Source organism: Balaenoptera acutorostrata, chromosome 21 (genome assembly GCF_949987535.1).
Source record: "Balaenoptera acutorostrata chromosome 21, mBalAcu1.1, whole genome shotgun sequence".
NCBI classification, from domain to species: Eukaryota; Metazoa; Chordata; class Mammalia; order Artiodactyla; family Balaenopteridae; genus Balaenoptera; species Balaenoptera acutorostrata.
In genome coordinates this window covers 30,072,657-30,089,508 of record NC_080084.1, presented here as the reverse complement: position 1 = coordinate 30,089,508, position 16,852 = coordinate 30,072,657, and the positions used below count along the sequence as shown (strand labels likewise).

The window sequence follows — 16,852 nt, the reverse complement described above, 5'->3', positions numbered from 1 at the left end:
ACAATATTGTGAAGTGACATTAGTTATTAGACTTGCCACCTGCCATTTAGTGAAATAACAACACATCCAGTACTATACCACAAGTCTGGCTTTCATCAAATTTTTCTTTCCGATTTTTCCTTTGTAATCTGATGTATTTGTTTATGCATTTAAAATATTAGTTTGAGGTTAGTGGACTTCACCAGAATGCTAAAGGAGTTCATATTAAAACTCTTAGGAAAGCTGGTGGGTAATAAGCTGTTGAAGGTTTAAAAGTGGCTGTCTTAGTCCATTCAGGCTGCTTTAACAGAGTAGCATAGCCTGAGTGGCTTTTAAACAGCAGATACGTGTTGCTCACAGTTCTGGAGGCTGTGAATCCAAGATCAAGGTGCTGGCAAAGACACGCTTCCTGGTTCCTAGACAGTGTCTTCTCACTCTGTCATCACTTGGCAGAAAGGGTGAGGGAGCTCTGTGGGGCCTGCGTTATAAGAGCACTAACCCCATTTATGGGGCTGCACCCTCATGACCTATCACCTCCCAAAGGCACCACTTCCAAAACCATCACATTGGGAGTTAGGATTCAACATACAAATCTGGGGACACAAACACTCAGTATATAGCAGTGAAAATTGCATTAATCATATTTTCATTTTTAAAAGCTTAGTCTCCACGTACAGTGTGGACTGTTAAGCAGGCAAGAAGTGGGTTTGGCAAAAAGAGGGAGACTGGAGGTAAAAAGACACGTTTAAGAGGCAATTTTAAAGTTCCAGGCATGGATGGGGACCATGTGCCCAGGCTGAGGCAGTGTGCTTAGTACCTACTGCAGAGGAAATAATGAGGGTGAGGTGGTGGGTGGCGGAGCCTCTCCCTGAGGCTGAAACTTGAAGAACGGGAAGGAGCCGGGGGTGTAAAGAGCAGGGAAGTGTGTCCGGGTGGAGAGAGGAGCTCCCACCTCTCAAAGAACAGAGAGGACAGAGCTGGAGTGCTGAGAGGAACAGGGTCTGAGAGGTTTACAGGATGGAGACTGTTTGGGAGTTGGTGGTAACACATTCATAGTTTTTTCCAGGTGCAATGTAAAGTCATTGAAGGATGTTAGCAAAAGATAAGTCCCTGCAATGCAGAGAATGGATTGTTGGAGGGGGAGGGAGGAGAGGAGAGAAAGCAACAAACCCAACGAGAAGGGCCCAGGAGAGATGCAGGTCTCAACTTCAACACAGCTTTCTTTCATTGTGTCACCTTCATCTGGCTCTTAGCTCAACTTAGAATTTGAATGGTATTATTGTGAACCCCATGCTCCTCTTTCATGTTTCTGTACATTTTGTGTCTCCCCCCTTCCCTATTCCTATTGAAGTGTATTCTGCTAAAATATGAGCATTTCGTTCGTGATCATCATTTTAAACTTGGTTATTACATGGTAGTCTTCACTGTTTGACACTATCTTAGTATTTGAGTCAATCAGAAAAGTATAGCATAATTATTTTTCTTACATCATAAACTGCCAATTAAGTGGTATATCTCAGTTGACCCTAAGAACTTTTGAGAAGTCTCCCCCATTTTGAATATTCTTAATAGTATATTTATTGAAAAATTTAACTTTTCTTTCTTTATTGACAAAAGTCAAATACAGATTCCCATGCTAGTACTGTTTGCCATGTAGTTTTGAAACTAGATTTTATCTTATGTAGCTTTAAACCGCCACAGTTCAGAAAAGTGTTTTTTGTTTTCTTTCTCGATATTTTCCAGATAGGGTTACTAAGGCCATGTCTACATAGCTCCAAAAGCTACCAATTAGTTCACTCCAAAAAGAATGTTAAAAAAAAAAAGAGGAAGGAAGGAAGGGAACAACAGCACCACAAAAAATCTGTGTAGGAATCATTTAGACCAGAGATCATAAAGCCGCTGTGATTGGTTAGCAAAATACTAATATTTTTTAAATTGTCAATATTTAGAATTAGGTTTCACATAATTGGTGAAAGACCCATAGATCCACTTTCCCTTTTCCTGTTGCAATGTCAGGAATGACTTTTGGCCACATTGACAGGTGGGAGCCTCCCCCTGAAGTGTCAGAGTGATGGCCCTTCCAGGGTGTAGAGGCACTGACTTCAGAAATCTCCTGTAGTTGCCTGCAAGCTGTGATCCCACGCTGTCTGCCTGGCCTGTAGGCATTCGAATTTGTGAGTCTGCATCTAGGCCAGACATCTGGTTGGTTGAGCAAATGTTTTATTTACTTGACACCTGACTCTACATTTAAGTATCCACATTTTTAAGAAGAAAAATCCCTAAGTAATATATTTTTTATGTAGGCAGTTAATTTGCTATAATTGAGAGATATAAAAATAAATTAAGTAAAAAAGAAGGAGAACACGAATATGAGGCATTCTGATTTCTTGCAGAGTATCTTACCTGACAGGGATGAAACTTAATTAGATAGTTTGTCATTTTATAAAATTTATAAGTTGGCAAAGTGACACAACTGATGTGTGTGTGTCACATCAAAATTCCTAGGTTCCACCTGAGATTTATAAGTTAAGCTTATGATTAATAACTCATAAGAAGATGCATAAATCATGCAGATAATTCTTGCCCTTCTCAATGATGTCTGTGTTGTACCGCGTATTCCTAAGCCTTCTCATTTATTTATGACCGTATAAAGGTCAAAAATGCTACTAGTAGATGTAGCTGTCTTGAAGTTAAATGACTTACACGGAACTTGAGAAATGAACGGTGAACTGTGTGAAATAAAATTGAGTCCGTGTACCCTACTTCTAAGTCAAAAACTGGGAGATGGGAGATAGGACGAAGATATTTATCAAGTAATTAGATATCAGTCAGAAAATGTAATAGATATCAGAAAGATGACTACATGATTCCATTGGCCGTCACATCAAGCGCCTATAATTTAAACACTTGATACAAATATCGTTTGAGATTGATATATGTGAATAATCGTGATTTTCCCAGATCCAAACAAAGGATTCTCCTAAGAAAGAGAAAATTCTGTGTGTTATCTTATTCTTGTAGTATAAGTACGGGCTTACTGGTACTGAGATTTTCTTTTCATAATATTCGTGAAATGTTGCCATATTAAGATTTTTGGTGACTTTCTTTTCCTTTTGTTTTTTGTGACTTGACATTTGGCGAAGCTGAATATTTATCTTCCTTCATTCCTTCTTTCCCTGTTTCCTCTCTTCCTTCCATCCTTCCTTCCTTCCTTCTTTCCTTCCTTCCTCCTCTCCTCCTCCCTGCCTTATCTGTCTTTCTCTCTCTTACTTTCTTTATCTTTCGTACACTATAAAGCATGATTGTTGAATGCCAAAAACTTAAAGATAATTTTAAGTGCTTCAACCATAGGTGGTAAAAACATCTTTTTCCTTTTGCTATATGTGCTATGCACCTTGAAAAAAAAAAAAAAAAGCCAACATAATAGGATATGTTAAATCTGCTTATTCATGCATACAATCACAAAACCATTGCATTTTTAGTGAATTGAATCTATGAGGAAATAGGCTATAGTTTGCGGATACCAATTTTTTCCCCTTTAGGAGGAAAAGCAATTAAACTGCCTTTATGTGCAATGAGCAACTGAAGAATTCATTCTCACTGATTGTGTAAGCACACTCACTGTTCCTTACAGATACGACCATAATTTATACATGAAATTGACACGCCTCTAAGACTGTCGCTCTTTTTCCTTCTAACGTGATATTCTGCGTCATTGAGGAATAAAGGCAGGGAGCTTCCTCTGTCCTTTTCCACCATCTGCATGAGTGAATCAGGCTGTCAACATGAGGCTCTTTATAAAGAAGCCTATTTCACATAAAAATGCTTAAAACAGTGGGTAATACATAGTTGTATCAATTCTCATCCCCTCCAGGGTGTCCTTTTTCAAGATGGAAAAGTGCCTACAATGGTGGTTCATGGACTAGACTCTTAGAGACTAGGGTCCAAATCTTAAAAGTTGTCCGATTTCCTCCCTGCAGGTCGTGTGGATTTGCTTTTCCTTTTATGAGTTTGCTGAAAGTAAAAGTGACAATCTCAACCACTTTCTGCCTTAAGAGAGCTGTTCCTCTGAACCAAAGGCACACCTGGATGGGTATGTCAGTAGATGTGTCTCCTAGGTGACGGCGCCTTCAGGTGTCCACATCCCAGTTGAGATGTGCCGTGTGCTTCTTCGTCAGTCCTCCCCAAGCTCCTGATGCAGTGAAGGGATTCTGAGTCTGATGTGTGAGTCTGTAGTCTTAGTGAGTCGAACAATTCCTTTGCGTCGAAATAAAAGTTTTTCCACCACGTAAAGGCTATTGTGTAAAAGGATTCCTGGGCACTTAATCCTTGGTTGGTCGAAGCACAAGACACAATTGTAGTTGCAACTGTGAATAAGCAATTTGGTGAACCGTCCTGCAGGGGAGCCTTCGGGCAGTGGGAAAGGCATGGGATTGGCTTCAGCCTTAACAGTAATGTAGGTGGATGTCATCAGTAGGTTCTGGGATCAAGGTGTTCACATAAGGAACACAGAACATTTAGGTGGACAATCTATCTTAAAAATGAGAACTAGGATTATCCCCTCGTTATAAAGGGAGGTGATGTGTTATCCTAGTCATGATAACAGCCACTTTGGGAAACTGGTGAGCTTATGTATGTGTGCCTTTGAGAAATTCCGTTGACTACAACATGAGCCTTAGCCACTTCTGTGACCAGATTAATCTTTTCATTGAGAGGAAGCCAAGGACTTGAAAAGGGCTTGGAGGTCATATTCAGCGTAGACCTTGATGCAGACTGCAGTCTCTCCTTCCTGTAAGGAGGCTGTTTTCTTAAAGTATTTCACACATTCCCCGTATTAGAAGTTGCTTCTTCCCCCTGGTCTGCCCCCATCTGATAACTGGCTCAAGAGCTCTGCCTGGAGTGAGGGAATTTCATCATAGAAACCAGACGTTTCTTACAGTCAAGACTTAGCCTTGCTGAACTGATATATACAAACCATGTTCATTGCGTTTATTATCTCTTAATTCTTGTGAATAAGATAGGTATCTTCGTTCTCCTTTCATAAATGAAGAAATGAGCCTCTGGAGAGGAAGTGGTTTGGTCAGCATCCCAGATCCATTAGATGGGAGACCCAGGTCCAGCTCAAGTCCCTGGGCTCCCTTCCAGCACATCCCAGGGCCTCTACTATTTTACATAAACGACCTCCAGGCTCTTGTACGTGCTTCAGAAACCTATTTCTCTGTTGGTTGATGATTCTCTTTCTAATTCAACTTTTCAATGATAGATCTGACAACAGATCTTGTAGAACAACTGGATAACACCTCAAAAAGTCTTTAGGAGTTGTCAAATATGGAAATATATGAAAATATATGAAATATATGAAGGACTTGATGTCCTTCAGTAGAAACAGAATTTGTTTGAAAATGGTGATTTTTACTTCTCTTTATGCTAGAAGTGACTTCCTTATCAAATTCCAGTGAAGTGGTCTTTTCTTTTTCTCTCTTAGTTGTTTTTTTTTTCTCAAATTAAAATGTGTTATATTATTAAAGCGAGTTTATGGGAATTAATGACCATGAGTGATGAGTACAGAACAACAAAACTGTGCTTAGATGAGGGTTCTGACACTTGGTTGAGTGCTTCTTCACTCTCAAGCCCAGAGGCCACATTAATTAAACTCCCACCTCTGAAACCAGGTATATGGACACATCACAGATATTCAGAGGTACATGGACATAGACAATGCAGGTAATACAAAATCTGCTGCACCTGTGCTAAACAGCACACAATGGGAATCCTTCCAAAATTCATCTATTTTTCGCATACTAAAGAATTATTTTTATTACTTCTTTTTAGTTACTTTAATTCAGACACCTAATAGTCCTGTAGATCAATGCATGTATCACTGTGTAAGTATGACCATGAGTCAAACTTTGGGAAAGACATTTTTTATAAAAAGAGAATGTGACTTATGACTTAGTTGAAAATTTGGGAATATTGATATTGATATTTAAATAGTGAAGGACTCCATTAAATAAGAGATTTAGAACAAAGACCTAAATATAGTGTCACTGATATTTATTTATACTTAGTGTATAATTCACAATTGAAAACAAGTTTAATTGGGATTGTAAATTCTTAAGAAAACTCTGCAGTGTGGGGTTTGTATTATGTCTTTTGCCTGGCAGATATGATTTATGTGATAAAGAATGGGTCCTGGCTTTTAAAAACATGTCTCTGTCCATTTGTTAACATGTTCTAATGCCTCTCCTGTGGCTTGGCGCATTTCATTACTAGGTTCTCCCCTTGTAAGAGCTGTAGACCATGAACAGGGGCAGGGGCTCTGGGAGGACGGCCTCCGGAGCTCTTCTCCTGGAACTCCCCACCTTATCTCAGAGAACTGACTTCCTTCTGTCCTTGGGCCCCTCCCGTTCCCTCTGCCGAAGAGTCTCCCTTTCTTGGGCATTGCCTGACTTGCATCTTCTCCCCACTCAGATCTCAATTTCAGTGTTAATTGTTCAAGGAAGCAGTTTTTGATCACCCTCACTTACCTTCATCCTGGGGGGTCTTTTCCCTTTATTTTAGTCCTTATTTCTTTAATAATAGTTTACACAACTTACAGTTGTTTTACGTAATTACCAACGTACTGATTTATTTGTGTCTGTTTCCCTAAATAGAATGTAAGTTTCATGAGAGCAGGACCCATTTCTGTCTAGTTTCCATTTGTAACTAGTATTTATAACATAGTAGACACTCAATACATGATTTTTATCTTACTCAATAAATGAATAGGTAATAAAAACTATAGTCCTGCCTACCTGGGCTGGCATTCTCTCTCTCTTTTTTGTCCTTTAATTCCTATACAGGACAGCTGTGTTAGTGCCATTAAGAAAAGAAAGAAAAAACACTTTTTCTTTTAATCAAGGGTAACATAGAGCTGTTGGACTTAGAAGGGCAACCCTGAAATTTCTATCTCCATCCCTTTCACAGAGTTTAGATGATGGGTAGAAATAGGCTGGCTTTATAAATCCCTAAAGAGACCTTGAATGCCAGTCTTAAATTATGCCACAAACCACATAACACATGTAGGGAAATGCGTTGTGTGACATATTATTAGTGTGTGTGATGAACGTGTGGAGCATGTGTGTGTGAGTCTGTGCTAAATGCTGTTTCATGGGACCGTTCATCAGGAATCTCTGTCACCGTTACCTCCTTCATGATGCACTGTGATAATTGGTTCTTGTATTGATACCCTAGGGGCACTGCTAGAGCATGAACAGAATCTTTCAGGGAGGGTAGGGTGATGTTGAACATGGTTTTATTTGATTTTTGTCCCATGGAAACTGGCAATCCGTTTTTGATAGTTTTTACTTTTTAAGTTTTATCATTAGCAGCTGTATTTGATGTATTAGAGGACTCATTTCTCCAACAGAACTTATTGTATTTCAAGCAAAACAAGAATGAGAACAAGTGGCTGATTTCAGTCGAAAAGACTATAATAAAGGAGGAAACTGGCTAATAGTTGAAATGCAGCATGGGAGTCTCTGTACTTTTTCTGGGCATAGGTCTATAAGGTAACTTTAACTCAAACAGCAATATTGTGAGGAGGGAAACGATACACTGTGGGTATTTGCCAGGTCTGGCTTTCAGGAACAGGCTGCTTCATGGCCTTCTGAGTGGGGTGGTCCTTGGGAGAGGCAGGCAACCTTGCTGTGTGATTGACAAGTGGGCCAGGGAGAGAGGCACATTATGGGGAAGGAGGAGAGAGGTGTGGGTGTGTGTGGGGTGTGGGTGTGTGTGCGCGTGTGTGTGCATGGGTGTGTGTGTGGGTATGAGTCAGCATGGAGAGTCCAGGGCCTCCCTTAGAGAGAGGCTCCCCACTCCCACCCAGAGGGCTCTTCTACCTCCAGGTTCTACTTGGTTCTGGACCCTGGAGGAGCCGATGCAAGGAACTATGTCAAGATGCTCCCAGACCTTGGCCACCGCTGCATCTTCTGCTTTCTGCTTTCTTGCTCCCACTCTTCAACTACTAATCTGACTCTTGCCCAGAGACGTAGACAATTGCAAATATAAGATACTGAAATTAAGGATTTTTTAACCTGCTAACTATAGTCAGGGTTTAACCGTAGTATCTTGTTGTGAGCTGTGCAGTATCTTTATTGAAAATATAAATGAATAAATATATATATACATATACGACTGCATATATCTATATGTATGTATGTGTATTTCTGTGGCTATTGGAAGATATGACATTACAACATCTTACCTCTTCAGTATTTATGAGTCAAAAGATCATAATTTATTTGTTTAGACATTTAGATTACTATAGTGTAAGTAATGATGCAATGAACATATTTAAAGATTTGACTTTTTCTTTGAAATTATTTTCATAGAGATTTCTGTAAATGGTATTACTAGGTTAAATGTTTAAAAAACTGATTCTCTATGGTTCTGTTCAAATTGCTTTCCCAAAGTGTTATGGCAAATCACATTGCCATAAATGATTTACCCAGTTAACTCATTGGCATTGCATATTGTTATTTTAAAGAGAAAAATGCCATTTCAGTAGTTTATTCATTAAGAAAAAGCTATTAATAGTAATACTCTATAGCAAATGTTTAACATTTGGCAAATGTTAATTAAGACAAACCCCAAACGCCAGACAGCAACTACGCTGATCTCTCACATTGCAAGTGCACTTGTAATACGACCTGATTGGTATCTTTCCATGTGGCCCCCGGAGTATCTTGATGGAACTCTCCAATCCTTGTACCATGAAAAGAGGCCAGTTCATAGTCTAACCCTTACCTGCCCGTGAAGTCTAACCTGAGAGTTTCCAAGCCGTGTACTCCGTGTATTCTGGTCTTAACAATCTGCTTAAATATTGCTCCATTTCACACATGTTCACATGTCCATCAGCTATCGCACCGGCTACGATGTTGTCCCTTTCATCTTATTACCAGCATCCTCTTTCACCCCCTCTTTATTCCAGGTTCTAAGTACAGAAACAGTAAGTCTAAAACTCTGGGAAATGCCTGGCACAAATCACGGACCATATAATTTTTCAGGATTTATTTAAAATCACCAATGGTGATCACCTGGTTAAACTAATTATATATACAATGAAAATGTTTATTTTACTTTATTCCCCACGTGAAGGACCTCCATGGCAGTCACTTGCATCCTTTACATTATTATTCCATTTTCAGTTGACTGTGAGAACAATGGTGCCGGGATCGTGCACGGGTCTGTTTGCAGCAGGAATGCATCACAGGGAGAAGCTGAACTGCAGTTCCTCCTGTGTTGGTTCTTCATAGAGTGGCTTTGTTACTGTGTCAGTAGTGAGCTGCCAGCCCCTTTATGTATAAGAGCATTGTCTAAACACTAGATGATCCTTAAAAAACTAAAAATAGAATTACCATATGATCCAGCAATTCCACTATTGGGCATATACCCAGAGAAAACCATAATTCAAAAAGACACATGCACCCCAATGTTCATTGCAGCACTATTTACAATAGCCAGGTCATGGGAGCAACCTAAATGCCCATCGACAGACGAATGGATAAAGAAGATGTGGTACGTATATACAATGGAATATTACTCAGCCATAAAAAGGAACGAAATTGGGTCATTTGTTGAGACGTGGATGGATCTAGAGACTGTCATACAGAGTGAAGTAAGTCAGAAAGAGAAAAACAAATACCGTATATTAATGCATATATGTGGAACCTAGAAAAATGGTACAGATGAACCGGTTTGCAGGGCAGAGATTGAGACATAGATGTGGAGGGCAGACGTGTGGACACCAAGGAGGGAAAGCGGGGGCGGGGGGGGGGGGTGGTGTGGTGAATTGGGCGATTGGGATTGACATGTATACACTGATGTGTATGGGATTGATGACTAATGAGAACCTGCTGTATAAAAAAATAAATAAAATTCAAAACAAAAATAAAATAAAAAAATAAATAAACACTAGATGATGACCTGGTGAGATTCCACTGCTCTGGAGTATGCATGACTCTCCCACCAGAGCAGGTAAGAAGATGTTGAGAAGGCGGCTGATTTAGCTTTAAGATTCAATATTATTACCAAACTCAGGTTTGGCTGCTCGTCACTCAAAGGCCAATAATCGAGAGGCAAGTGTCAGTAGAAAGGAAGGGTGCTTTAATCAGAAAAGCCGGCAATCTGGGGAGAAGGTGGCCTCGTGTCCCAAGACCAACTCCCAAGATTCTGCTCAGTCATAACAGTTTTTAAAGGGAAAAGGGCGGGGGGGGGCGGCGGGGGTGAGGGGAGAATCTCAGTGAGTCATCGGGCAGGAGGTTGGGTTCTGCATCGCTGTCCATTACGTGCAGACCGGCTGACTCTCTTCAGATGTTATCTCGTCTGCATGACCTGCCTGCAGGATTGCTAAGGGGACTCTTGGCGGGTGGAGAGCTAGTCATTCTTTAACTGCTTAATTCCTCATTCTTACCTGTTTTAATCTAGGAGAAGAATCAACAGATTAGGCAAGGCATGGTGTGCGTTCATGAGAGCATAAGTCAGGAGTTATGTTCAGTTGCCTAGTGATCTCATTCCTATAATCAGGTTAGAGGGGAACAGAAATGAGCAAACAGGAAAGGGGCAGAAGAGCTGCTTTCAGTATCAGGAGATTACACCTAATTATGGATTTGTTAACTCTCACTGATTTATGTGTACATTTTTGAATTACACAGTCTGCAAACATTTATTATCCATCAACCTACCTACAGTTTATTTTAGGGAACACAAAAGACTTAGTGATAAACCACAATAAACAATGTATTATAAAGAGATTGTACTGATAGATAGTAATGGCTAGCGTAATGATTCTACACTTCTTTTTAAGGAGAAAATTAAGAAAACGAAATGGATTTCTTTATTTTATTTGCACTGAACATTAACTGAACTCAACAAAACAACAACCTGTTTCCTAATTAGAAACACTTAGAAAGGAGTGCTAGGATAATTTTCTTTTAAATTAGAAGAAAACCGTTTAGGTCCGTGTTCACCTGACGTTCTCTATAGGCATTTTTTATTATCATCTGTATTTCTTGTTTTTATTAAATTCCCCACATACATTTTTTTTCCAAGGTAAGCATTGTCAAATTTATTTTTGGTATGTGCTATGTAACTTCTAAAGCATACAGTAAGTGTTCATTAAATGCAAATTGTTATAATTCTACTACTAATAATAATTACTGTTTTAACTTAGGATGGTAATGGGCAACTTAGTCAAGACCTTGTTTAAAACTCATATCTAAAAAGTTCACACTAAGAAGCTGCATGCCATCATATCCCTCCTCTAATTCCAGACTAATTGCACTTGCTATTCCTGAGCTGGGCTCTGTCTGTCTGTTCCAGCCTATGGATTACAGAACTGCCCAGACCCGCCGCCTTTTCAGAATGGGTATATGATCAACTCGGACTACAGTGTGGGGCAGTCGGTATCTTTTGAGTGTTACCCTGGGTACATTTTAATCGGCCACCCAGTCCTCACCTGTCAGCATGGGATCAACAGAAACTGGAACTACCCTTTTCCAAGGTGTGATGGTAGGTTAATCACTTTTCTTGGAAGCGATCTAATTTTTCATGTGTATAATGGTGCATGAAATATTAAATGAATGTATTTGAGAATTCATTAATTTGTTCAACAAATTTTTATTGGGAATCTATTATGTTAAACTCATTCTACTTAGTATTTCAGGAATATATCATATGCCAGTAAGGTAAAAAAAAATGAATAGGTCTTGCCCTCAAGGAAACTACAAGGGTAACAGAATAATAAACATGAATATTTATTATGCAAAATCAGGCACAAAGAGCATTTTGATGAATTACAAATACAGAAGATGGTGTTTGCTTGGGAAATCTTTATGGCTAGAGTAGTGCTTAGTTTTACAGTGGTTCCATCAAATTGCTGGATTAGAGGGGAAAAGAGTACTTGATTTCACCCTAGATATTTTCTATTGTTTAACTTTTATAATAATCATATATTGATTTTGTATTTCAGAAAACTGACTTTATTTTTGTAGTTGGCCTTGAAGGACACGTACTATTTTGCTACTCAGAGATAGAGACCATCCCAGATAGAAGCAGTAGTGTAAGCAAAGACATAGTGCAGGAGCAGTCTTAGGAAAAAATTAAGTAGGGTCCTTTACTGGTGCATGAAGACCAGATCTGGTTTCAGTGAATATCCCTAGTCTGAGCAGAAATCACTTCTTTAAAACTTCTGTTTGGCTGTCTAATTTTTATGATGACTCTGAAATTTTTACAATATTAAGTTAAATAGATCAAGTACTTTGTTTATGAAGAAAGCATATGAAATAGAAAAGTTACCATAAACCTAATGTTCTAACATTATAAATACAGTACCTCTGAATGAAAAAATAATGAAATTACCAACTCTGTGGACTTTTGAAATGCTAAATACTTATATCCCAGGGGCAAAAAGGGAAAGGCATCTGGCTGTGTTTGAATTTCTACTGAAGAAGTAAAAAAAATAAAAGCAAATTGGTAGACTTTTTAAATCATATTTTTTACCTGTACTTTTCCATTCTTTATCATTATATAAACAGCTATAAAAGAAAAACATTCACTGTATTTTTTTTAAAAATAGTTATTTTAGTTGACTGTAAATTTAATAACATAAAATAGCATTTAAAATTATTTTCTAAAACTAAGAATAGCAGTAGCATATCTGGTATTTTTTATTAACACACTTTAGAAACCTTTTGTACTACTCACCATTTAAAAATTCATATATTTATATATATAAATTACTTTGAATTGTCAGAATTGAAAGCTCTTTTTACTTGCAATTTTTGCCAGAATCCTTTGAATTCATATGTAAACAGGAGACTCCTTGGCTTGATATAAAAAAATAGAATTATGTATTTAATTAGATTTCATTGCTTTTTCAAATCCAACCTTCCAACATGGAAATAACTGCTGGCTTAGAATTATTTTGTCAGTGTGAAGATAACAAGATATATCTTTTTGGATGATACATGATGTGTAATACTACCCAGAGTTGGCCAAACCGTGAAGCTAAAATCCTCCAGACATTCAAGACAGCCCAAGACTCCTGGTACCTTGTGCAAGTTCCAGGACTGCCCCCAAGCCACCCTGAGGTTGGATAATTTACTAGTAGGACTCACAGAACTCAGTAAGCTATTATACTCCAGACTGTCGTTTATAACAGGAAAAAGACATTAAAATCATCCAAGAGAGTGATGCCCAGGGTGGAACGTAGGGGGTCCTCCCTCTGAGAAATGACCTGTGACAACGTGCATGGAGAACGCCCGCCGTGGGCAGCTCAGCTGAGCCTTAGTGCCCAGAGTGTTTATTGGGTCTCCTTCATGTAGGCATCACGGATGATTGCTTATCTAGTGGTTGATAGTCAGTTTCCAGACCAGCTGATATCCTGTGACCCAAAGGCCCCGCCCTAAATCGCAGGGCTGGACTTTCTGGCAGGCCAGCCCCATCCTAAGATGAAGGGGTGTTGCCAGGCCCCCAGGAGAAACAAAGACACTCCTCTCAGGTATGGCAAAAAATTACCTCCCAGAATCCAGGGCAAATGCCAGACCTTTCTTTAGGCAAGGTCAAATTCTTTACTATGTAGATACTTTTACCATTATGTCTCTCTTCATACTTATAATGTCATAGACAGAATAAAAAATCAAAACATAAGATCCATGTAGAATTCTTATATCGTAAAGCAAGTGTTCCAAGATGTTTTTAATGTCTTCCATATTAGATTAAATTCTAAAAAGATAACTGGGGGGGTTTATTTTAAAACAAAAGTTATTTTATCTAGAAAAGGTTGTATTTCCAAAAAGTTAAATAAAAAAGTGTCCTATTTCCTGAGAATGGTGGGCTGTTCAGATGCCTATCAGCGTTCAAGTAAACTACAGTTAGGCCCTCACGGGACACCAGCAGACGCTCTGATTATCCAGTATCCTCACCTAAAATGTATCCTATTGACACAGAGTGGTTTGTCATTTCAGATTTATGCTTGGTATACAGGGCAAGTGTACTGAAAAACACTCTTCAAAGGTCCAGCCCTGTAGACTTCAGAAGAATCTTAGGAAAAAAAATAGATACTTTGAACAAGTTCTGGGCGTCTTTATTAAAAACTGAGCAATTCAGACAATTAAGGTCCAAGAATTTTAAATCTTAAGCCATCAAGCTTCACAAGTGTATATTAAATTGGTTTGTATGAATATGCTGTTAATTTGCATAAGAATCTGTTATTTAAAATTAGCATATTCTGAATTTATCTGAAAAAATCTGGACTACAAGTGTGCTCTCTATTAAAATAAATAAATGAAAGTATATCTCTGAAAGTGACTTGAGAAATTTAAGACATTATTTTTACTGTAACTTAAGAAGTCTCAATTTTTAAAAATGGGTTATACTTGTTAAAATATGGTTAAGAAGGCTGTGGCTTATTTATTTACTAAATGTAATTTCATAATTAAATATGCATCTACACTTAGATATATAGTTCAAAATTTAAAGTATTTTGTTGACCTAATTAATTCTTTAACACTGAAATATTTATGTAGATATACTTCTAAGGTCTTTTTAAAAAGTTTTAACATTGTGGTAATAATCCACATCCGGTGAGACATTCAGGTGATGCCTCACCTCCATCATAGTCAGTATATCTAAGCTGTCTCTAGAACTTGATGGAAATAGACAGCTTAATCATTTGTATGTACTTATTTTCCTCTGGAGAAATACATATAGAAATAACTTGAGGACTTTGATTGGCTGTGCTTCTCACAGCAATCCTTCCTCCCAAACTAAGCTCTTTATTCTTAACATAGATGTATGTGTAAAGAGTTACATGCAGTACTCCCACTTCTGACACTTCTGGCCACCAGTGTGTGAGCTCTTCCTAAGCAAGCAATATCTGTGACACCAGATGGATGTCCTACACGGGAACTCAGTTCTGATGCTGTCTCCCTGGTGATGGCTTCAGGTCCCCAGGTTACAGACTCAGTCCCACAAGACTGCCCCCCCTCCCTGCCCCAACTTCAGATGCAAATCCAGGTTGTCACCTGTACTTCTGATAGACTGGAGATTCCCATAGTTCCCTCCTCCTGTTGGATTAATTGGCTGGAGCCACTGAACATTTTACTTACTAGGTAACTAATTATCAATACAAAGGATATAGCCCAGGAACAGACAGATGGAAGAGATGAGGGGGCCAGCAGTCCTCTCCAGGTGCTCCATCCCACCCTACACACAGCTCCGCCCTTCCACCCACCTGAACCTCTCTGGACCACACCCCCCCCCTTTCTTTTTTCTAAAGGAGGATTCATCACATAGGCACGATTGATTAAATCCTGGGCCCTTAGGTTGGAGATTAGGTCGACCCCCCTTCCTCTTCCCTTCCCAGAGGTGGAGGTGGGGCTGAACCTCCAATCACAGGTTGGTTCCCCTGGCAACCAGCCCCCAGGCTTCAGGGCTTTCCAAATCACTGCATTAACATAAACTCAGGTGTGGCTGGAAGGGGCCTGTTATGAATAATAAAAGACAGTTTGATCTTCACTTTGGAAATTCTGAGGGTTTTAGGAGTTCTGTGCCAAGAACAGGGAAGAAGGCCAGAACTGCGTGTATTTCTTCTTGTAAGTCGTGCTGCCTCAGTGTATGCTCGTGGATACATAGACGGATACGCGTGTGTTGACTCTGGCCCCTGGGGTGGAGGGGAGTGTGGCATCTGTATCACTCCCGGTTGCGAAGTGCAGTGCACAACACCCTGATGGTCTCTCTCCTGGCTGGTGGGTTGCCTGCCCCTCCTGCTGGGACCAGGCTCCTTGGCAGACAGGTGGTTGGCTGTGGTACAGGGGCCCCTCCTGTGACTGGATGCTCCCCCCTGGGCTCGTGACTGATCTCCGCTGGAGGGTCTTCTTAGAATCTCACCCTCAGCGAGAGCATGGGGGTGGATGCATTTCATGTGAGCTAGATCACAGGTTCACTGTTGCTTCAGAGTTCACCTGAGATGCTGCTCAGACGTGGAACTCAGAATACACCTTTGGTGCCACTAAGGTGAGGGGAAGGCCTCTGGGAAGAGATCCTGGACAGGCCAGAGAACATGGACATGCAGCTTTGACTCACTGTTGTAGGGCCGTACGTTTTCTCCCTATAGGCCACACAGCAGGATCTTGCCTTGAGAAAACGTTGCACGTGCATTGACAGTATTATTACCCAAGTGGAATTTTATACTTATTTAGCTTTTAGCATCTTTCCTCATCACTACACGGTGCGCAGTGAGGTCTGCAAGGGCAGGGATGGGGTGTCTGTGGGTCTTTGCTCCAGCCCCGCTGCCTGGTACATAATAGACTCTCAATAAACACTCATTGAATACATGAGTGAAAGGATTTGTTATTTGAATATCATAGGTAAATCATGGCAAATATATTAAGTGACATAATGTCAGAATGTGTTTTACCAAGAAAATAACCATATCATTTATTTTGACCTTTAAGAGGTGGGCACCATGCTTTTTGTTTATTTGTTCTGTTTTGTTTTCTTCCCCCCAATGGGAAGGGTACTACTCCATATAATGTGGTTTTAGATGCAAATTAAAGAGTCAGAATGCTAAAGGGAAATCTTAGAGGTATAAATCAATACCAAATGAATAACCTAAAGTCACACATCAGGTGTGTCAGCCCAGTGGCTTCGACACACATTTTTTTTTTTAACATCTTTATTGGAGTATAATTGCTTTACAATGGTGTGTTAGTTTCTGCTGTATAACAAAGTGAATCAGCTATACGTATGCATATATCCCCATATCTCCGCCCTCATGCATCTCCCTCCCACCCTCCCTACCCCACCCCTCTAGGTGGACACAAAGCACCGA

General features: G+C 39.6%; 1 protein-coding gene across 1 annotated transcript in view; it reads left to right on the top strand.

The window, feature by feature from the left end:
• CSMD1 (CUB and Sushi multiple domains 1) overlaps nucleotides 1-16,852 on the top strand; it is a 1,828,277-nt gene that overhangs the window by 1,667,812 nt on the left and 143,613 nt on the right. The window contains exon 42 of the mRNA XM_057537433.1: nucleotides 11,341-11,529. Coding sequence (XP_057393416.1) covers nucleotides 11,341-11,529 — 189 coding nt within the window. The remainder of the gene's footprint in view (nucleotides 1-11,340; nucleotides 11,530-16,852) is intronic.